Source organism: Planococcus citri, chromosome 5, assembly GCF_950023065.1.
Source record: "Planococcus citri chromosome 5, ihPlaCitr1.1, whole genome shotgun sequence".
Classification (NCBI taxonomy): domain Eukaryota; kingdom Metazoa; phylum Arthropoda; class Insecta; order Hemiptera; family Pseudococcidae; genus Planococcus; species Planococcus citri.
In genome coordinates, this window is record NC_088681.1 from 39,777,825 (window position 1) to 39,799,751 (window position 21,927).

The 21,927-nt window shown below is 34.4% G+C and overlaps 3 protein-coding genes across 4 annotated transcripts; 2 read left to right on the forward strand and 1 right to left on the reverse strand.

Annotated features, from left to right (window-relative positions):
• Positions 1–275: 275 nt before the first annotated feature.
• LOC135846611 (serine/threonine-protein phosphatase 1 regulatory subunit 10-like) lies at positions 276–15,202 on the reverse strand. Its single transcript, XM_065365805.1, has 13 exons — positions 14,699–15,202; positions 14,065–14,162; positions 12,189–12,275; positions 11,916–12,106; positions 10,310–11,767; positions 2,761–2,924; positions 2,613–2,673; positions 2,323–2,529; positions 2,161–2,244; positions 1,909–2,068; positions 1,518–1,809; positions 1,053–1,428; positions 276–974 (listed from the first exon to the last, which is right to left on the reverse strand). The coding sequence occupies exons 1-13, from the start codon at positions 14,699–14,701 to the stop codon at positions 850–852; spliced, it is 3,306 nt and encodes a 1,101-aa protein (XP_065221877.1). The 5' UTR covers positions 14,702–15,202; the 3' UTR covers positions 276–849.
• Positions 15,203–16,988: 1,786 nt separating this feature from the next.
• LOC135846616 (3'(2'),5'-bisphosphate nucleotidase 1) lies at positions 16,989–18,574 on the forward strand. Of its 2 annotated transcripts, none has more exons than XM_065365814.1 (6): positions 16,989–17,101; positions 17,194–17,367; positions 17,440–17,655; positions 17,724–17,772; positions 17,886–18,169; positions 18,245–18,574. In XM_065365814.1, the coding sequence occupies exons 1-6, from the start codon at positions 17,093–17,095 to the stop codon at positions 18,500–18,502; spliced, it is 990 nt and encodes a 329-aa protein (XP_065221886.1). In that variant the 5' UTR covers positions 16,989–17,092; the 3' UTR covers positions 18,503–18,574. The 2 variants fall into 2 exon arrangements, with proteins under 2 accessions (XP_065221886.1, XP_065221887.1); XM_065365815.1 differs by having other exon boundaries at positions 16,989–17,047.
• A 127-nt stretch (positions 18,575–18,701) lies between these two features.
• Positions 18,702–21,903, forward strand: LOC135846614 (SANT and BTB domain regulator of class switch recombination). Its single transcript, XM_065365808.1, has 12 exons — positions 18,702–19,242; positions 19,318–19,430; positions 19,546–19,662; positions 19,748–19,901; positions 19,972–20,238; positions 20,321–20,541; positions 20,665–20,723; positions 20,798–20,942; positions 21,081–21,203; positions 21,278–21,467; positions 21,554–21,726; positions 21,810–21,903. Exons 1-12 carry the CDS (start codon positions 18,704–18,706, stop codon positions 21,890–21,892), a joined length of 2,184 nt encoding a protein of 727 aa, XP_065221880.1. The 5' UTR covers positions 18,702–18,703; the 3' UTR covers positions 21,893–21,903.
• The last annotated feature ends 24 nt before the right edge of the window (positions 21,904–21,927 follow it).

The following is a 21,927-nucleotide window of genomic DNA, read 5'->3' on the forward strand; positions in this document are numbered from 1 at the left end:
ACGATTAATCATTTCTTTCCATGGAATGACATCTCTGATTTGATTGAACATCCCTTCTTTTCACTTCAATCAGTTAATAATTAGAAGAAAAAGGTGAATGAATAATGCTTCAGTACCGACTAATCTTGAACTAACTAGAATTTCATTTTTCCGTCAATGCATTTTCTATTTCTTTTCCTCCGCTCGGAAACCTTTGACGTCTTTGTTGCACTACTGGAGTCAGAAAACTCTTTCAAGTTCTTATAGCATCCTTAATTAAAAACTTCAAAACTAGATAATCGGAAAATGTTTTTATTCAACTACTTTGTACAAAAAAGTGAAAAATGTACAATGAAAAAAAAAACTGCACAGGGTTCTATTTCCTTTCAAGTTTCAACACACTTGGGGAGACCACAGCATAATTATGTACAAACAAATCTCATCATTATAGCGCATATAGAAAAAAAAAAATCAAATAAATGTTCGGAATCTTCGTAAAAATCAATAAATAAAAATTCAACACAATGTCATAAATATCTAAAAAAAAAAAAAAGAAAGAAATCATAATATTACATATTGTACACCTTCGAAATTATTTTTTATAGCTAACGTTAACCCTTTTCATTTAAACCATTCTATTCCAACCAAACAATTTATCGATAAACATTTTAAAAACACAAATTTAAAATACGAGAACATAATATCGACATCAACAATATAAGGTACCTACATGAATACACATAAAAAAGATAAAAAATTGCGAGAGAAAATTAATAAAGAAAGATTAACAGGTCAAACGTAACTTCGTAAATTGGTAATACGATTTTATAAAAAAAAAACCAACAAAAAAAGAATACACAAGACGATGATCTACTTCTCTGGATGATAAAATCTGCACCCGCTTGAATTACAATATCCCTTTTTCTGATAATATTTGCAAAGCCTCGAGTTACCACCACTTGCTCTCCAAGTACCGGATCCACGTTTATCGCGATCTAAAAATAGAAGAGGGATTTTATTAACACAGCTGTGCACATAATTGACATAAAGAACTCGAACTCTTAAATACTTACTGCTACGATCACCGGAGTAATTATTTTTCCAATCTTTCCGATTGTAACGATCATCGTTATTCCATTTTTTGGTACTACTACTATCGGAATTATTGGAATAATTATTAGTCGGTGAAAACTGCGCGTTGGTATCCGTAGTATTGCTATTGGTATTATTATTGGTAATCGGCGGAGTCATGCCGGGAGGTGGGAACATGTTAGGAGCACCGGGGAACGGGAACACTGGAGCCATCATTCCGAAAGGTGGAGGAGCCATCATACCAGGGCCAACTGGAGGTACCATGTTGGGAGGAGGGACGCCTTCGAACGGAGGCCTCATCCATTGCATCGGTTGACCACTTTGTGCTGATTGTTGTGACTGATCAGTGGTTCCAGTCTGAAATTTCGAATAAAATACATTACACTCAAAATTCTTTCAAAAAAAACAATAAAAAATCAAAGGGATCTAAACGGAGATCTACTTACCGGCCAAGTACCAGCTGGAGGAACAGGTGCACCAGGGAAAAATGGTTGCGTAAATGGAGGCGCGAAAGTGCCATCGGGAAATGCGAACATAGGCGGTGGTACAGCTCCGGGTATGAAATTAGGAGGCATGAATTCCGACCCATCGGGAGGAAATTGTTTCGGCTCTGGCCATTTAAACGTTGAGAAATCATTGACCGAATCTAACGTACCGCTTATGTCATCTAATGGTATCGAGGGTGGTTGGGTTACCGAATGTATTTCCAGATCTGGTTCAGCAGGAGTATCGGGTATCCTGTATGGGAAAAAATATCAAAAAACACGATTAAGCATAAGAAATAACACATTGATCACGATAAAATTACTATGTAGTAAAACGAATCCTACTACTTACATCGATTTACTATAGTATAAAGCAGGAGTGACAGCACGTTCTCGAGCGTATTGAATATTTTTCTCTTGACTATTAGCTCCCTTAACCGTGGACGGAGGAGGGAGATCAATAGGAACTAGTTTTTTCCACGCGATTTTCTCAGTCATTTTATCATTTTCTCCTGTAATCAAAAAAAAATCGTAAGATACAAGAATTAAAATTATGCGCTAAGATTTACACTCTCATCGCTGACAATTTCCCACAACAACGTACCAGCTTTTCGGACCATAAGCATACTTTCTCGTTCAGCAGAACGTTCTTTCAACTGCATGGCCCAGAAATCTTTGACGACATTGGCTGCGAAAAAATTACACAAAATTAAATCGACCTGTTCGAAATAATTCGCAGGCGTTGAAACACGTCTAAGAAACTCACCTCTTTCGGATACATCAACTTCGAAGAATTGTACGGCTTCTAATTCATCGTCCGCTCTCCATTTGACCGATTTCTTAGGCTGATTTCGTTTACGAAACAAGGATAGGGCGCTTTTCAAGCCTTCTGCGCTTTTTATTACAGGTGGTTTGACCTCTTCGTCTAAACTGATTTCTTTTTCGTCTGGTGATAATTTAGTATCTGGTAAACCTATAAACAGAATGAAATTTCGTATTAATAATCTCATCTTTAAATTCAACATCGAATTTACTAGCCTATAATGTAATACTCACTTTCTGTCACTGATTCATTTAAACTTTCGTCGACTGAAGATTCCAAAGTATCTTTATAAAACTGTAACATGAAAAACCAAACAGCACGATTAATTACTCGATTCCGTGAAAATTTACCTAAAATAGTTTGTAATCCTCTGCAACTCACCTTGAACGCAGGCTTCATATCTTTGCCTTCTGGTGTTTTAGGTGACGGAGACGAACCGTCATCATTTTTCGTAGCAGGTTTCTTTCGCTTACGCAGCAATTCCTTCTGAGTTTCAACTGCAGCATTCATAGCATTCATAAAATCATCGCTTTCTTGTAGGAACGCTGTAAATTGACGAGAAAAAAATTAGTACATTGCATTTCCAAGTATGAATATTTCTCATAAAATTTTGTCGTAAAAATACGAAGTCGAGCTGTCTTATAATTCAATAGAAGGGAGGGGTAAGGGGAAAATTATTATATGCTTAGTATTCATCTTCTGCACGTCGTTCACCTGAAAGAAAAAAATTACTCATTGTCAAAACATATTAAAATGCACATGGAAATTTTTCAACACAAATAAATATTAGCCATAAATTCATAATCCTGAAAATTGAAAAAAAATTGAAAGATTACAGGAACAAAGTACACAATAAAATTGAAAGAAAAGAAAAAATTCTTAAATACATATTACAGGTATTCTTCGCCTATCAGTACTTGATTACTTATAACAAAAGCCCTGACTATGCCGATAACAGTAACACAATAATGAATGCTGGGTGGAGGAGTAGAGGAGGGTAAAACAGAACGTTGCATCATTGAAAAGTGAAACAGAAATTCGCAACTATGGAACATTATGCCATGCCATTGACAGATAGCTAGGTGAATGTCTATGAAATCATACTTGTTTTCAAAGAAAAAGAGGTAGAAGGAGGAGATAAGTCGTGAATTTACGATGAAACATAATTAATAATAAATTTTTACAAGTTTTCAAATATTTCAGCTATGAGGAATTATACCCTACCAACAAGATTCAAAAGTAAAGCTCTATTTTGACAACTTTTCACAGAATCCTACAACTTCGAAATACTCCTAGAGACGACCCCTCCCCTCTCTTTCGGAAAATATCTAAACGTGAGCATTTTTCTTGAAAATACACTAAAAAAGGGAAAGAAGAAAGGAAATGACAAAAAATTACTAGTTGAACATCAGAACTTCAAAAACAGTAGAAGAAATTGAGTGAGAGGCAGAGAAAAAGGGATTATACAAGGCCATTTTCCTATCTACTTCGTGCTTCAGAAATTCAAAAATCCCCCCCCCCCCCCAATCAAAACTGATTTGCAGGATATTCTTGATTTTTCTCTCCCTGCCAAACTACTTTCACTGAATCCTTCTTCTTGGAAGATAATCGAATCAAAGAATCGAGTCACACATGGAAGAAAATGATTAAATTTTTTTCCTCTTCTCAAACAGTTGAAATCGAATTTCAAGGCATAAAATAGTAAAAAAGTGAATCATAATTTGAATTTTTGAACCCCTCTGGAACTTTATTGTGGTTCATTATTGAGCTATCCCAAAAAAAAAATCAAATGCTTACAAAATGTTGAACTCGAGTTGAACGATCTTCCTCCTTTCCCTTAAAAAATTGGGCATGAGCTCAGTCAGCATAAAACCACTTCCATAGCTCAAAAATGACAAAAATTGGTAATTTTGAAACAGAAACCAAAATTATGATACAAGAAAAAATCCGACATATGAAATAAACAATTTTGAAATTTTCAATAAAAATTTCTTGACATAAAAACTATTTCATAACTAAAATGGAAACAAATTAATTTCATCTTTGAAAAAGAAAATTCAATAACGAAAAATTAAAAATTACATTTGAGAAATAAACAACAGAAATCCAGAAAAAAAATTGGTAGACGCCATAAAATTAATAACCTAACTGGATAATTATCAAAAAATTTCAAATGAAAAAAATTTTCTCCTTAAGAATAAAAACTAGCAATAATTTTCAATAAAAATAAAATATGGCCTGATACAAATTAAAAAATGAGCAACATGACGCAAGAAAATTCTGCCTACTTGGCGTAATCCTATTGTCAACAGGACATCGCCGAACAAACAAATAAGGAATTGTAACTGGTGCCCTTGAAATGTCCTCGCTGATTAAAAAATATGAAACTCTGTTCGCAACAGTCACACTGTGAACTAAGAATATTCATTTAGAGACTCAGGGCATTTCAAAATGACGCTTGATATTGCTCTACAATGTATTCTGCAATAAGCTCTAAATTCCGCCGACTCGTCATTGCAGTATCAGCATAATCTACGACTGAGTCTTGATGGCGACGACGGTACAATGCAAATCGATATAATTACAACTGTCCTTGAATAAGAAGTAAGAACAGCCACATTTGGAAAAATCGTTTATTTATTTTCAACGTGTGTTTTTTTTTCAATATGCATATGATAGGTATATAAGTACTATGTGTATTGCATATTGTATCTTTATAAGATATGTACACAACAAAATACTTAATCAAGTAAAATAGGTACTTGTAAAAATGGTAAACAGGTACACGTGTATACATACTTTTTCTTTCATTATTGTTAACACAAGAAATGGCGTAAAAGTGAGTGAGAAAAGAACGAGAGAAGTACACATGAGTCAGCATAGAAAGACCATCGTCAAACAGGATTTGTGGGCAACTCCAACAAAACTGATTAGATGGTCTCACTATTCAAACTGACGAAATTCTAACTCGAGTACACAAGCGCTTTTTAAAAATGAAAAAAAAAGCAATCGCAAATTAAATCAAGGGAAACACTAAAACTAACCAGCTCAAGCTGCCATTTCGACAGTGATCAAACATTTTTGAAGGGAAAAAAAACAACTAAGCCATTTAAATTATGTTTACTTTTAACAGCGCTCGTGTATCTCAATAAACCTGACTCGATCACTAATGTAATCAAAATTCGTTCCACGCACATTTAATTCGCGTATCAACGACACCGAAATATCGTACGCACTTCTTAAATAAGACATTAAAAAAATAAAAAAGAAAAAAAAATCTACGGACACAACACATTAATTCGACACAACAGATACGTTTTCGTAGATCATAAAAACAACAGAGAAAAATCAAGAGAACAAAAAAAAAAGAGAAAAAGATTGAAAAATATCATCACTCTTACCTCGAAATGCGAAACATCGAAAATACGTATTATCGTAACTACACGAACGTCGTTATTTATGACTATGGTCTCTCGATTTCGATTCTTTCGTAGTCGTCACAAAACGCGAACACGATTCTACATTCGACTTCTTTTTTTTCCTCCTAAGAGCACTTTTCGAATTTCGACGACGATTTTTACTCTTCGTACGTAGTGAGAGCACAGCGCGAGATGACGATATCGAGAAATTTCTAAGCGATTATGACGACGACGACGAAGAATCTAATCGGAGCTTTTGGTCTTTCACGTCAGCTTCCTGGCATCATGGTCGTCTTCCGGGCGCAGACCATCGAAAAACGATGAGATCCGATTCTTTTAGAAGCTGAAAATATGGTAGTTAGAAAACACGACGGATGTGTCGGCCGTCGTTAAGTAGTACAAAAAAAAATTATTCGATTATTCAAACTACATCTATTCTAAGCTGAAAATTTCAAGAGTCATTTTCTACAGCAAGATTTCAAATTTTGCAACAATGAAGTGGCATTTGTGGTCGTTCAGGAAAATTATCGGCCGAGAACTTCAGTCAGGCAAAACAGACGGACAGACGGAGTGTATGAGCCACCCCCCCCCCCTTCATCAGTAAATCGAATAGCAGGATTTGTGGCATGCAACGAATATCCAGATTTGCACCATAGAATAACAAGCAATCGAATATCTAAATACGACTTCCATAAAGTGGTTGAATTTTCTCACCCCCATTTCACTAAACTGTGAAGTAAAAAGTAATACAAGTAGTTGTCAAAATTTTCAATCACCTTAAAAAATCCACTCCCTTCCCTATCTCTTCCTGTACATCAAAATGAAAAATCAAATCAAATTCATAATATTTCAGAACAACACTGCAATCGTAATAGGTTAATTGCCAGGTGAACCCAAAGTAAACTTACTCTTGAAGAGGAGGGGGTGGCCGGCCTGAAATCATCAGATCTTCAATTACGACCATCAATATCTAAGACTCCGTATCCGAGTGTCTCAACAGTAGTAGGGAGGGGCAGGGGCAGGAATGTTCCGAAAACTGGTGACTTTTCCACTCGTTTTCAAATATGTGCCAAACAAAATTTCAATTCTCGCAGGCCAAATACAAGAATTTCTCACTCTCATCTTCTTAAGCTCTACCTGCTCACTCTTGACCCTCATATAAGTCTTGTGACATGTAAAAAATAAATATTTCATTTCGTAAAAAAATAAATAAAAAAAGTACTAATATGAGTCTATGAGAACGTTATCAAAGAAGAATTTGCCAAAAGGGCTGAAAAATTATAAAATCTCATCTTAAAACACCAAGCAAACGAAGAGAAGCTTTTTGTCGAAAGCCAAGGCGAGGAGGTATTTTGAATGATTCACTTTCATCTCCAAGGAAGCAAACAGATTTTATACATAGAGAGAGAGAGTTAATCTATCCGCCGATCAAAAGAACTAATGTAAGTGAAGGGTACAGGGAAAAAACAGATAAGTCACTTTTTGAGACTTTCATGTTACTGACTGCACTTCAAAGTATCGGAATGCTTCAACTTGAAAGTAATGACCAGAAATATATAACACAATATCCCACAAACACAACTCGAGGCATAAGTAACAGAAAAAAAAGTCAGGGGTACCTAAGTTACGAGTTGAAAAGTCGCTCTTTTCGTAAAAAAAAATCAAGCAAAAAATCGAGAAATCAGTATGTGGTATTTTGCAATTTTCAACTTGAATTTGATGGAAATCGATCATCAAGATGAAGATGACATAGTAAAAAATTTTCGCATTCTAAATTATTTTCTTCCTTTTGCCTCAGATTTAGTCTCAGCTCATTTTTCTCGCCTCTTCTATTTTTTAAAGTTCATTATTACTACAATATCATTTTGAAAATTTTCAATTTATCTGGTTATTTCCCTGTACTCTTCAATAACAAAACAGAGTGAAATTTTAAAAATAAAAAAGTCTTTTTCGACATGACATTTTGCCTGGAACAAAAAATATCAAAAAACCCTAATTTAAAAAAAAAACCTATCAGTGAACCGTTTGCAAATTCTAGTCGCGAGACTTCGACAGATCAAAGAAAATAAAAAACAGGAACAGGGATGGGAGGCCACCAAAATGTTCAAGAAATGGAGTTCTACTTTTTTCTCAAATCATTTTTATGGGAAATGAAAATGAAAAAATTCACAAGGTCCTACGGGGAAGGGGGAGTGTGTCACGCGAACAAACACAGAAACGAACGGAATTCTTTTTTTGCAGCTAAGCATATTCAACTACAAGTAAGAAAAATAAAAATGTCAAGAAGGCGGAAGGCGAGGGGTGATCAGAAGGCAGAAGAACTGAAAAAGATAACTCATTTGTTGAATAATCCGTCTGAGGGCCATATCACAGGACGTTGCTTATGCTTGAAATTTTACTTAAGACTTCGAGTGGTCCGTTCATAAACTTCACATAAAATTTAATATGTAAACAAATCACAAATTCGCCAACAGAATTAAATTTTTCACACAAATTGACAAAAATGGCAAGTGGCCGCATATTATTGCTCGTTTGTGAAGTGGCCCTACGATGTCTCAAGCAAAATTGTAAGCATAAGTAACGTCCTGTGATATGACCCTGATGATTATTCAAGACTCCGAATCGGACAAGTCCATCGAGATACCAGGAGTAATTCTGGAACGATTTTCAAAAATAAAAAACATCAGACGCCTTTTGATTTTGGCAGCTTTCCATTTTTTTAAAGATGCAATTAATTTTTCATTTACAGCAACTATGTACTGCTAAAACTTCATTCCCGCCATTCTCATAAAATTTTTCAAAAACTAAACGTATTCAAAATTTGTTTGAGGCTATGAATGGTTCAAAATAACTTTCTCTCTATCTCAGCGGACAGAAAGGTATCCACTCAGTTGATATTCATCCATTATTTCTGCCGACCATAAATTTTCAAACTACATGCTGCAGAAAAAGTACAAATGGAAAATTTCAAAAAAAAAAAAAAAAAAAAAAAAATTACTAAAAGTGAAAGTGTGGAACATTTTGCTCAATTTTTGAAGAAAAAAATATGCATTTCTTCTGATGATAAGTACTAATGATGACAAATAATAACAAAAACGCTTATTTTGATTTCAGAAAATCAGAAGGGAAAAAAGGTCAAAAATGTGTTCTATTTTGTCACCCAAAATAATGTTTTGAAGGATGGGGGGGGCAGGTTTGAGAAAAATCATAAACGCCTTTCAAAAAAAAAACACAAGTCCGACTCGCACTGCATTTTACCGGTCGCCCCAAATGAAACAATTCAGTCACTGAATCATGTAGCTAAAAAAAAAAAGTATATGGGCCAAGATATTTGCACAAGAAACGTACAACTTGCCAACAAAGAGAATGAAAACTAGGTTGATCAATATGATCAGAAAAAAGTTTCAGAACGAAACGAAAATTTATAAGACATAATGACACGGAAGCTTCAAATCGCCTAAAAAATGCAAGTAAATTCGTCTTAATTGGTCAAGACAACTGAAAGGGAAACCGACAGTACAAGAGTACAGTCTGGACCTATGAATCAATGGTCGATCAGCTCAAATACTGAAAATTCATGTTGACCTTGAAAATATTGCGGAACAAACGTCTTCGACGTCGCATGCAAACGGATCACTGCCCTAAATAAATCGAGTCGTCACGACGCAACGCTCGCTGGAAACATCACATCGCGCTCCAGAATTAGCCTAGAAAATTATGCTAAAAATTTAGGCTTCTCAATGGCCAAATTGTTTCTCAAGGCGTAGCCTGATCGCCATTGTGGTCAACGTATTCGGCCTTATTGCTCTTTTTAGAGACGTTATGCCATGTATGCGTCTCGTATCGCTAGCATGCGAGGCGGTTTGTTAATGTGTTTACGTATCTAGTACAAAGTACAAGCTTATTGCCACTTCTAGGTAATCGATTAATGGTGCAGTTTCTCAACGGAACAGGGCATGTTTGCTTTTTTTCACGTTTCATAAGAGGAAGGGGACGTTTATTCAACGCTTTTTTGTCTTAATTTTCATATTAGCGTTCTATATGGTCACGTCGTATACGCCATGTTTTCGATGACATTTCATCGATGAACGACTTCGGCACATTTGTTGATTTTTTTTAAAAAAAGAGGATAAGCCGTTAAGGTAAACCTGTACATGAAGGATACGATGATAGAAAAATTATCGTCGGATATTGCGCAGTCTATCCACCATCCATGGATTCGGGCACGTTGGACGGATCCATCAACATACCTGAAACTCAATAGCTTCTAAAAAAAAATTAATCAAAAAAATATCATCCGTTTCATGCAATTTTCGACTAACCAACGTCAATCGCCTAGAAATAAAAACAATATTAATAAAGAGGGCCAAGGGACATGGAAAGACAGTTCGACTTCGTTTTACTCTACCAAAAAAAAAAAAAAAAAAAACTATTTATATAAGAAATATCGTCAAAGAAATCGATAGCACGATTCCCAATGACAATATTCATTACCAAAATCAACAACTTACGTTTTTTGTTTTTATTTTGTATCGGTGATTTGTCCTCCAGCGTGATATCAGGCGATTTCATCTTCTTCTCGACTGGCTCGATATCGATATCTTTGGTGGGCGATCTTTTCACTGGATTTTTCTCGTTACTGGTCGGACTCGTGGCTGCTGGCGCTATTGTATCAATAACCGGAGTCGAAATTGCAGCTGTCGTTATCAAAGCTGCCGTAGAACTTGATAAACTGCTCGAAGTACTAGTGGATTGTTTCCGCGACGGTGGCTTGGGCATTTCTTGTTCTAAACCGGTTAATCTGAACTTAGAGTTGTACGCTTTGACGGTTTTGGGCTTCGATTCACCGGCAGCGAATCTCTTCTCGACAGACATGGAAACCGGTTTCTTCGGCGGTACGGGTAACGTAGCTTTTTTAGCCTCTTTTTTGGCTGCTTCCCTTTCGCGTTCTTCTTTCAGTCGTTGAATAGTTTGCTTCATAGCTTCGTCCTTCTCTTTTTTAGGACCTTTCTTATCGTCAGTAGACTTGGCAGCAGTCGATGATTTATCATTTTTGGCTTCGTGTTCTTTGCGTTTGGCATCATCGGAATGAGCGTCGTTGGTTTTAGACGACGCTGATGTCGATTCGTGGTTCTCTTTAGAAGATAATTTCGGTATACGGCCTAGTTTATCGAGCGGTTTAGGAATTAGCTTGGATAAATCGCCTTTCGCTTTTTCGTCTAGTTTTTCTTTATTCAGCTTATCTAATTTATCGCGTTTCTCTTTACTCGACGACAACTTTAATTCTTTCTTTTCACGTTCGTGTTTCAATCTAGAGAATTTCTCGCGTTCTTTTTCCTCACGCAGTCTACGTTTCTCCTTGATTTTCTCATCGATCGCTTTCTCAATCGCAGAGGCACCGGAATCGGAGATTTTACGAGGTTTTTTATTAGACAGCTCTTCGTCTCGTTTCTTCTCGATTTTCAACTTAATAGGGGCTTTTTTCTGATCTTTAGACGGAGCATCGTTTACCAATTTGCTCTTCAGCTTAGTCGTGGGTTTTTCGACGCCGACCGTCGTGTTCGATTTACGAGACTGTTTCTCTTTTTTGACCGCCAGTTTGGCAGTTTTCGCTGCTTTCTTTTTGGCCGACATGGCCGGAGATTGCTTTTTATACGGTACGAAATCATCTTGGTCGTCGCTATCGTCTACAGAATCGCTACTTGGACTAGTACTCTTAACGTAATTCGTATCACCGTGTTCTTCCTCCTCCTCCTGGGAGTCATTCGAAGAAACTCGACTATCATGAGCATCGGATTCGTCTACATCGACCACCTCAGGTGGCTGAACCGCAGCGGTGACAGGTTGCTCGGCATTCGTCGCGCTATCTGGCTCGGATACGTTGCTGGTCTGTTGCTGATTAACCGCCGGGGCACCTTTCACGATAGCTAACCAATGTTTTACGATATCCGAAGCTAGCTCTTTCACTTCTATAATGGAGAAAAAACATTAAATAGCAAAAAGCTCGTAAAAATGGACAAAAAAAAGTCTCAAAAATTCCCCCCTGTTTTGAAAACACAAGTCATACATTTCAAATGCTACTAAACTAAATACAATGAGAATGATAAAAACACTTACTCGGCTCGATCGAATTATCCTTCGACAAATATTTAATCTGTCTGGGCATTGGGTTTGATTTCAGTCTTTCGATATCGACAGGACACATTATGATTACTTCTAATAATTCAACCAAAAATGGATAATTTTTCGCCTCGATTGCTTGTACCAGCCAATTGTATATGAGATTCCATCCATTAGCTCCCATAAACCTGTACAGAACATCGTAATGTTTGCATAAATAATAGATTCAGCAGCAGAAAATCGGTAAAATGAAAGGAGATATGTACTTACATGGATAATAACTGAACATCAGAAGCTTTTAAAATCAACAGGTAAACACATTTGCTGACTAATTTCTTGGAAAATTTTTCCATCAACCTGTAAATCAATGAAAAATACAGAAATGTTTATAAATGGAATAAGCACACCATAAAACATCAAGATTTTTAGTTTAAATGTTGCATGACCTTCAAAATAGAACGTCATTATGTAACAGACATCAAAATTGGAGGGGGAGGCGGAATGAAAAAAATACGAAAAAGCGTTACGACGAAGTTTTCTATTTTAATCACCGCTACAGTATCACGTAATTCTATTTTGTGGGAAGAAAGGGCCGAGGGGGGGGGGGCTAAAAAATCATATTCTCTAGCAGAGTTCATTCACCCACTCAGAATGAATGAAGAAAATATCAAAAAATAATGTTAAAGTTAACGAACGTCTTTCAATACGAAATATTACCATAATCTTATCCACTAATGAACCTCTAGATAAAACAAAGCATTACGAACGCAGATAAAATGTTTGATGTTAAGTACATACCTACTCACAGAGATTTTATGAAAAGCTATGCATAATCATCTCAGTTAAATCATGTACAAAAGCGAGTAGATAGTAGTCTATTTATGACATAAATATTCACCTAGATAATCCTTTAAAAAATGAAGAATTTAGTTTATCGAAAGAGATAGAATTCATACTAATTACCTATTTCAACAGGACATATTCGAGTTTTCAACCTACAATATTCAAAGTATTCAAATTGGATTTTGAATTCATCTCAAAATAATTCAATCAAGAAGAAACACCGAGCATAATTTTTCAAGTTGAAATATTTTTACGAAAAAACAAATAAAGATTTAAAATTATCATCTTCTTTTATATCGATGACAAATTCAACCCTTCACTTACTTTCCAATGATAAATAATTAGTACTTTATTCCCGTTACAATAGACACAGCAAATGAAAATCAAAATTTTTATTTCATTAATAAGTCACACTTTCATCAAAAAAATGTGAGATAACTAACCGAAGCAAATTTAAATTCAATCTGAACTCATTTCTAGCTCTGCGTGTGACTTCTCAAGCTCCTACGCCAAAAATATTCAAATTCAACCTTGGCAACGAGCATACAAATCAAGGTTAAAAATAGAGAGGAGTCTAATCGAAAAGAGCACGTTTTCAGGAAGTTGATAGTTATTGCTCAACTGGATGTTTCATTGTTGAAAAAAAAAATTATTAGCTTGCATTACATATTTCGGAATTAATTTTGAATTGGAAATGAAACGTAAAAAAGGTAATGAATCACGAAAGAAATTTTTACAGATTGCGATGAAGCATAGATGAATTAATCGTTTTAAAGTATCGAAGTTACAGAGAGAAATGTTAAAAAAATTATCACTTCTCTAAATGGAAATAATGTATTAAAGGATTGCTCACAAAAATAAAATTAATGATCGAGCTCATTATAAAATAAAGTCATTCCTGAAGACAAATTCAAGGGCATAGAAAATATTATCATAATCCGCGATGGTCAGAATAATTACAGTCTACCTTCCATGAAAAAGAATTTTGTTCAATACAAAATGGAATATAACGTGGAATATAATACAAATAAATACAGTAAAAATTTTTTCCACAATCTCAAATATTCAAAATCTCTGACTTTCCAACTTGAAATGGAAAAAATGGCGGGAAAACTGCACGTCATAAACAGTATAATTTTTCAAACCGCCGGCCTCGTATGGGGGAAATTTCGATAAGTTAACTAAGTACATTTGATCATTAATATACATTTTGGAGATTACATAATGCAATTAGATCAATAATCTAACGATAAAATAGTGCACTATACGTATAAGTATTTGAAAGATTGGCATCAGTACTCACGATGATATTCGACTGACTTCTTGTTCACTCTTGATTCCTCCAGTAGGAGTTAATAGGACATTCAGGCAATTTAATAACTGCAACGGATCGATTCGTGGCTGAAATCAAGAACGAAATGAGATAAATATACAAATACAGATATTTCTTTCATACTAATGCTATAGGTAACTACATGGGTAAACAATGGGAACATCGGCCCATTTTTGAAGTTATTTCGAAGGTGGAAGTATACTACAGAATTTTCAAATACTGCATAGTAGGTTTCTTCCGATGATATTAGGCATTCTGAATGCATTGCATTTGGTGGTATAGGCTAACATGAAGTTGGACAATGAGTTCAGATGACGCATACTTCAATACCCACAGGGCATGCTAATACTCATATCGAATACCGATACATATGTCTGCGTTTGAAGCATATAAGACAGATTTATACAATTCAAGCTGAATTAGGTTCATTAAGGTGTAAAATGAAATCAAGCCCATTTATGCGCTTCTCATTCTGAAGGTTATTCACATCTTACGCACGAACTGAACAATCCGTGCTAGAACTTCCGGAAAGACTTTTGTCGTTAATTTATTGTAAATAAAACTTATACTGGATAAATTATTCAATCATCTCGTTCTAACTTACCATTTTAAATTTTTTCTGCAAATATATACTCAGGATAACAAATGGCGCTGTTTATGGTAACAATAGTAGAAGTTTCGTCGCTTAGAGGTTTAGTGAATTAAACCTAAACCTATCGCAAATATGCGTGAGGAACTGAGGAATATAAAAAAAAACCGTATGAAATACTTCTACGATGGCCTAAAATTTCAAATTCAATACGTTTTACGATCAAATATTACGCCACGTCACGTAGCAGGCACACCCCATCGAAATGATCTCAGAAAATAAAACGTTTTATTTTCATGATTGATGAACGAGTAAAATTTCTTGAACAGTTTGTAAAAAGTGGAAATACATAGTTGTGGAAATATACAAAAGTAACAACAAAAGTAAAAATATTATTACACGATTACATATTTTCTTTACTAAGATTAGGGAAACCAAAAAACGGTAAAATTAAACCAACTCAGACGCTACGACATAAGTGAACGGCGACTCAAGGTGACTTTATTGCGTTCTCTTTTCAATTTTCGCTTTGTTACGAAACAAAGATGGCGAAATGTAGTGTGACCACGGTGTGAAATACTAAAAAATTGACTTTTTTAACAGTGCTACAAACCGAATTTTCGAACACAAAAAAAATAAGATTGAATGAAACGTAATTACGAACTTAATAACTTGTAATTTACCGAAATTACACCGTAATTTGTTTGGTAATTTTGATAGTTGAATTTTTTTCATGTTTACTTTTTTTTATCTTATCAGAAACTTTTTATCAAATGGAAATTTTCTTTTTAATTTTTCATTTCGTAATTCGTTTCTTTTTTCATTTTCCGGGTGATTTTGATGTTGGATTTTTTCGAAAAAATTTAAAATATTCCTCTAAATAGTCTTTGAAATCCATGTAGTTTCACAATTTCATCGCTGTAAGCTCCAGCTGATTACCTTAATAAATTTTCAAATATAAAACCAAACAGAAGATTACGTATAAAATTTTATCATTTACCAATTTTTTCATAACTTCTAAAGTTCTAGATTAGGGAAGTATACGCATACGCCATTTTGGTTCGACACAACGGATGTAAACAACATTAGAACGTATGTACGCATACAATCTTACGTGTAAAAAATGCAATTTTTTCGATTGTTCGCGGGTTCGGGTGAATTTTTAAGTAGTTTCCAGCTAAAGACAATGAAATTTCCTATCGATTGATGTTAAATTTTTGTTATTTCGCGCAAAATTGACGATTTTCTGAATACTTATATTATCCGATTTTTTCATACTATATGTGTCAACTTTAAACTAAAAATACTCGAAATCTTCAGTGAACACACAGGTATTTTAATATAGCAAAATGTTCGTAATTTCTTCGTCTTTAAAATGAGTGTTTATCGAAAGCTCTACATGCAACCGTTCAAAAGTTGTAGAAGTTTAAAGTTGCGAAAACAATGCAAAAACCAACCGCGGATGGTAACTATGGTAAGTATTGAACTTTGAACTAGAATTACTCAAAATTTTCAACGAACACATAGGTATATTAATACAGCAAAACGTTCGTTATTTTATCCTTTTTAAAATGGATCTTTACCGAAAGCTCTACCTTCTACCGTTCAAAAATTCTTGAAGATCAAAGTTGCGGAAAGTGTTCAAATTGTGTTATCACTGTTATCAGTCACTTAGTGTTGATTGTAGAACATTTTCCGCAACTTTGATCTTCAAGAATTTTTGAACGGTAGAAGGTAGAGCTTTCGGTAAAGACCCATTTTAAAAAGGATAAAATAACGAACGTTTTGCTGTATTAATATACCTATGTGTTCGTTGAAAATTTTGAGTAATTCTAGTAATTCAAAGTTCAATACTTACCATCCGCGGTTGGTTTTTGCATTGTTTTCGCAACTTTAAACTTCTACAACTTTTGAACGGTTGCATGTAGAGCTTTCGATAAACACTCATTTTAAAGACGAAGAAATTACGAACATTTTGCTATATTAAAATACCTGTGTGTTCACTGAAGATTTCGAGTATTTTTAGTTTGAAGTTGACACATATAGTATGAAAAAATCGGATAATATAAGTATTCAGAAAATCGTCAATTTTGCGCGAAATAACAAAAATTTAACATCAATCGATAGGAAATTTCATTGTCTTTAGCTGGAAACTACTTAAAAATTCACCCGAACCCGCGAACAATCGAAAAAATTGCATTTTTTACACGTAAGATTGTATGCGTACATACGTTCTAATGTTGTTTACATCCGTTGTGTCGTACCAAAATGGCGTATGCGTATACTTCCCTAATCTAGAACTTTAATAACTTCATAATCATTAAACATTTCTACGTGTTAACGACTGCTGCGATAATACTATAGGTAATGGTTCTATTATATCTAATATCGTAATCTACTCCCCACTCCATGTTCAAGGTTGGTATATCTTGAATAGTTGAACTTTCACTATGGTTCATTTGTTTTGTATAATCACTAATCAGTATCAGTTGAATTTATCGTTACGTTAGATCACGTCGGCTTACCTTAGTTTCCATCGTAAGTATCGTACTATCAACATCAAAATGAATGAATCCGTGCCTTTAATTTTGAGACTTATTGCGGCCTCCTTACCGGTTGCGGATCACGCTGGAAAAATCATCAGAGATGTAATGAAGACTGGAGAATTAAATATCGTTGATAAGGTAGTTTTTATTGAGAAATCTCGTATTTACTTTCCATTTACCAGTTATGTAATTTATGTGCTGTTTCTCCAGGGTATCGCCGATTATCAAACGCAAGCTGATAGATCAGCTCATCAATACATAGTCTCAACTTTAGCTCGGCGATTTCCAAAAATAAATATAATAGGTGAAGAAGACGATTCCCTTTCCAATGAACCTGTCAGTGATTCTGTTGACGATGATAAGACTAACGAAGAAATTCTAAAACTCAGTTGTCCAGAATACTTGAAAAACGTCAAAGATAGTCAGGTAATGAAATTAAAGTAGTCTTTAAAAAAATATTAGAACAATCTTTTCATATTACATTTTTATTTCAGATTACAGTATGGGTAGATCCTTTAGATGGAACTTCTGAATACACACAAGGTGAATAGATATAGAAAATGGAAGGTACTTCGATGAACACAGGCCCTCCAATTTCAAACCTTTCTTTCGTATAAATTATTCCATACTGAAGTCTTTTGTTGATTTTATTGTAGGATTACTCGAACATGTAACCGTTCTAATTGGAATAGCTGTTGACGATAAAGCTGTGGCTGGAATCATAAATCAACCGTACTATGGCCACAAAGAGAAAGCCGATTGTGGTCGTAGTATTTGGGGAATTATCGGTCTAGGAGCGTTTGGATTCCAACCGAAAGAACCGCCGAAGGATCGAAAAATCGTTACTACTACTAGATCGCACTCGAATAAAGTTGTATTATCTACCATTGATTCGATAAAACCCGACGAAGTTATTAAAGTTGGCGGAAGCGGTCATAAAGTGAGTAAAACTTCTGTGTATCATAAATGAACCGTGAAAAAGATGAAATTTACAAGATGATTTTACGTGTTACAGGTATTGCTCTTAATAGAAGGTATCGCTCACGCATACGTGTTCGCTAGTGCAGGTACAAAACGTTGGGATACATGTGCTCCGGAAGCAATTCTCCATGCAGTAGGTGGAAAAATGACCGATATGAATGGAAACTTCTATAAATATAATAAAGATACCGAGCACAACAATAAAGGTGGAATTTTAGCAACGTATAAGGAAGCGGAACACGCGTCCTATTTGAATTTAATTCCTGACGAAGTGAAAAATGCATTCAAGTAATGCGTGAATTTGATACTTGTTTTTTTTTTTTACACAATTGTGATGATTTTATAATAAAAATGCTTGTTTTAATTTTCATTTTTTATTTTGATGATGTGCAATTTTTATAAATGAAATACCCACTTTGTTACCTAGACGAAATATTTGTTTAATCGATAAATCGTTCAGTGTTTACAAACATTTTCGCAATGTGCATAGAATATGGATGACATCGAATTACAAGATTTTTTAAATTTTTTATCTTTATCATGTAAAATAAATATTAAAGAAAGTTCCAACGATATTGAAAATGTTGACGTTGATTTGGATAAATTAATTTCAAATGCTCTGATAATAAAACTATTTGAGCAATATAAGAATTCTAAGCATAGGAGTGATCTAGATTCGAATTTTACTAGGACGAAAAAAAATTTCAAGGCGATTTCAATTGGCAGAAGTAAGTCTTCAAATAATTCCCCATTAAGTGATCCAGTGTCGAGTAAATCAATATCTAATGTCGAAGTAATCGAAGAAGAAAACCTGAGTGACATCGTTCAAGTGCTTAAAACCAAATTATCTGAATTACTGAATGAAGGAATATTTGATTCCATATTATCCTACTTAATTCCTAATAATGATGTGGCTGTATGTAACAAACCAATTCAGAATGTTACTGAATCTAAATCAACCACTGTTGTTAAATCAAAAAAGAAAGATAAGAGGAAAAAACCTGGCGATGTGAAATGCTCAACAAAAAATGAGTAAGTTTTTCTTCCAATTATAACCACTAAGTTGAACTCATATAGATACCTACACATTTTTGTGGAATTTTTCAGAACTGAAGTTGAAATTCATGTGTATGATGAAGTGAAAGGATTTAAAAAGGATTTCAAATGTGCGCAAAGTCTATTGGTTTCAAACATGGGATATTTTTCTGAAATAACAAAAGGTAGGTGCAGATACCTACACTACCTATGTACAAACGATGACCACAGACCAAGCCCATTTGTCTCTTTAATTGAACGTACCTATTTTCGGGAGGTAATATAAGATTATTTTTGCAGGACAGAAACTCGAAGAAATGGATATATCAGTACATTGCGACATTACGATATTTGAATGGTTAATGAAATGGATTAAACGGGATATTAATGCAAATTCAGCAGATTCTCCGAAGCTTGGTAAGCAAAAAAAAACGAAATACCTTCATGTTACCTACTGTTTAATAGCTTCGTAATTTGTTAACATTCTGTGATTTGAATGTAGACAGTAAAAATGTTATTCCAATCATGGTATCAGCCAATTTTCTACAAATGCGCCCTTTGTTTCAAGATTGCCTTTACTTTTGCAAAACAAACATGAACGAAATTATTCGTTTTTCTTCGAATTTAACTTGCTTAAGCGATCACATTCTAAAGAAGTAGGTAATCAACATTTTCAGCTCGCACTTTCACGAACAATGGCTTGATTTTTTACATATTCTATCACAGATTAGCTGATAAATTATCGAATACTGAAGTTCAGTACCTAAAGGATCGAAAAGATAAGATAAAATCAAGACTCTTTGGTAAATTAATAATGTCTTTGAATGAAGAAGAACCAGAAAGGCACCGCGGACATTATGCAAGTTTAGCCTATTTGTACTTTTGCCTAAATTGTGGAAAATTAGTGACCAGGGTCAGTGCACCTTATGTGCCGTGCCAAGTGCAATATATTACCATAAAATACAGCGGAGATGTGATCTTCAACCACTCAAGGTGAATGTTGTTCGTGTATAAGTTTTTGAGAGAACGTTTTAAAGAAAAATTTTGCTATCTCAGAATTTCTAATTTTTTGCAGAGATCTGAAGTGGAATATAAATGATCATATCAAGAATATTTGGACAGAATATAAAAACTGGAGCAATACGTATTGGCGATTATGGTCACAATGTCATTTTTTATATTGTTACATGTGTCGAACGATGTATGCTGTAGCTTTTTCTGATTGTTGTCCTTACCATCCTCAGCAGCCTCATTTTTATCCAATGGAACAGTTTCAAACAACCAATTCTCCTGTTGGTAATGCAAACTAAAAATCTTACTACAACAGTACTTACAACTAAAATAATTTTCAACTTTGAAATGTGTTGAGAACAGGTAGGTATCTAGTAGAGTTACATTATCTTGATTATTTTCTCCTAGGTCGATATCCCTGCTGTGGTTCAAAAGCCATCAGATATGAAACAATCATGATGAGATCGGTATGCACTTTCAATATTAAGTTCAAGTGCTTCAAAATACAAAAATTTTATTACATCACTTTCTATATTTTCAGGGTTGTAAATTACGTAGCCATATTCCAAAATTGCAAACAAGTGACGATAATTGCATTCAAACCATAATTGATTCTTTCCCAGAATTAATTAAAATAAAATGTACCGAAGAAAACATTTCATCATTTCTAGAAAATGATTGTATAGGTAACATTATGCTAACTATACCTACGATGAATAAAGGAATAATTACAAACTTTTGAAACGTTTTTAACGTCACTCGACGTAGATAGATACCTAATAAAAAGTACCTACAGAAATATCACACCTAAAATTCTGTTCCAGTTAATTTCGATGGATTATATCGGAATACTTTCATTGAAAAGGATTCATTATCGCTGCCGGATCAAAATCAAGGACTTTTGAAAGGGCCTTTATTACAAACATGTATGAAAGCAGTTCAACAATGTGAGGAATTTAATTCACGAATTATAAACTAAATATGAAAGGAGTAACTATTTAATTTACGATTTTTCCCCTAGACAAATCTGTTGGCGTCTGGGAACCAAATACTGATTACAACTTTATGAAACCTGAAGAACAAAATGAAACATCCGAATTTTATAGCGTTGGTGAAAGTGAAAACTCAGACATTTCATTCGTTCACGATACTTCCATTTCGAATAAGCAGAATTTAGTATGCAACGAAAGTTCTTCGACTAAAACTTGCAGGTATATTTTTCAATTTTTTCAACGTAGGTAGAGGTACTTTATAGTTAATATCTGAGACGATTACACGTGTACTTCTGTTATCTAAGGAGTGAAATACGACCGGCATGGACAGCTAGGTATTCTAGCCGTCATAACCAGGACAATCAACGCGATTACGAAGAAATATTTTTCCAAGCTATGTCCGATATTCTACTTCAGCGACACGAACAAGAGAAACACGCCGCTCAAAAACCGAACGAAAGTAAAAATTACTTATCGGGTATGTTTCAAGTATAGACAGTAGTTTCAAGTAGTGATTAAGCTGTAGATCAAGTTACATGTAAATTATTGGAATCATTTTAGGTGGAAGTTATATGCAAATTGAATCAGAATGGAAGGAAACAATAAAAACTAAAACATGTAAAAGTAAAAATAAATCTTCCTGAATGTTTTTCTATTCAATGTAAATTACTTTAAAAAA

Bases quoted from the DNA above. Each gene is read 5' to 3' on its own strand.
- LOC135846611 (XM_065365805.1), bottom strand. The intron at 2,674-2,760 runs GTGAGTTGCAGA...TTCATGTTACAG, and splicing joins ATATGAAGCCTGCGTTCAAG to TTTTATAAAGATACTTTGGA. The intron at 1,429-1,517 runs GTAAGTAGATCT...TCGAAATTTCAG, and splicing joins CTCCAGCTGGTACTTGGCCG to ACTGGAACCACTGATCAGTC.
- LOC135846614 (XM_065365808.1), top strand. From the start codon at position 18,704: ATGGATGACATCGAATTACAAGATTTTTTAAATTTTTTATCTTTATCA. The intron at 20,542-20,664 runs GTAATGCAAACT...ATTTTCTCCTAG, and splicing joins AACAACCAATTCTCCTGTTG to GTCGATATCCCTGCTGTGGT. The intron at 20,724-20,797 runs GTATGCACTTTC...CTATATTTTCAG, and splicing joins AAACAATCATGATGAGATCG to GGTTGTAAATTACGTAGCCA.
- LOC135846616 (XM_065365814.1), top strand. The intron at 17,656-17,723 runs GTAATGAAATTA...TTTTTATTTCAG, and splicing joins AAAACGTCAAAGATAGTCAG to ATTACAGTATGGGTAGATCC. The intron at 17,773-17,885 runs GTGAATAGATAT...ATTTTATTGTAG, and splicing joins AACTTCTGAATACACACAAG to GATTACTCGAACATGTAACC.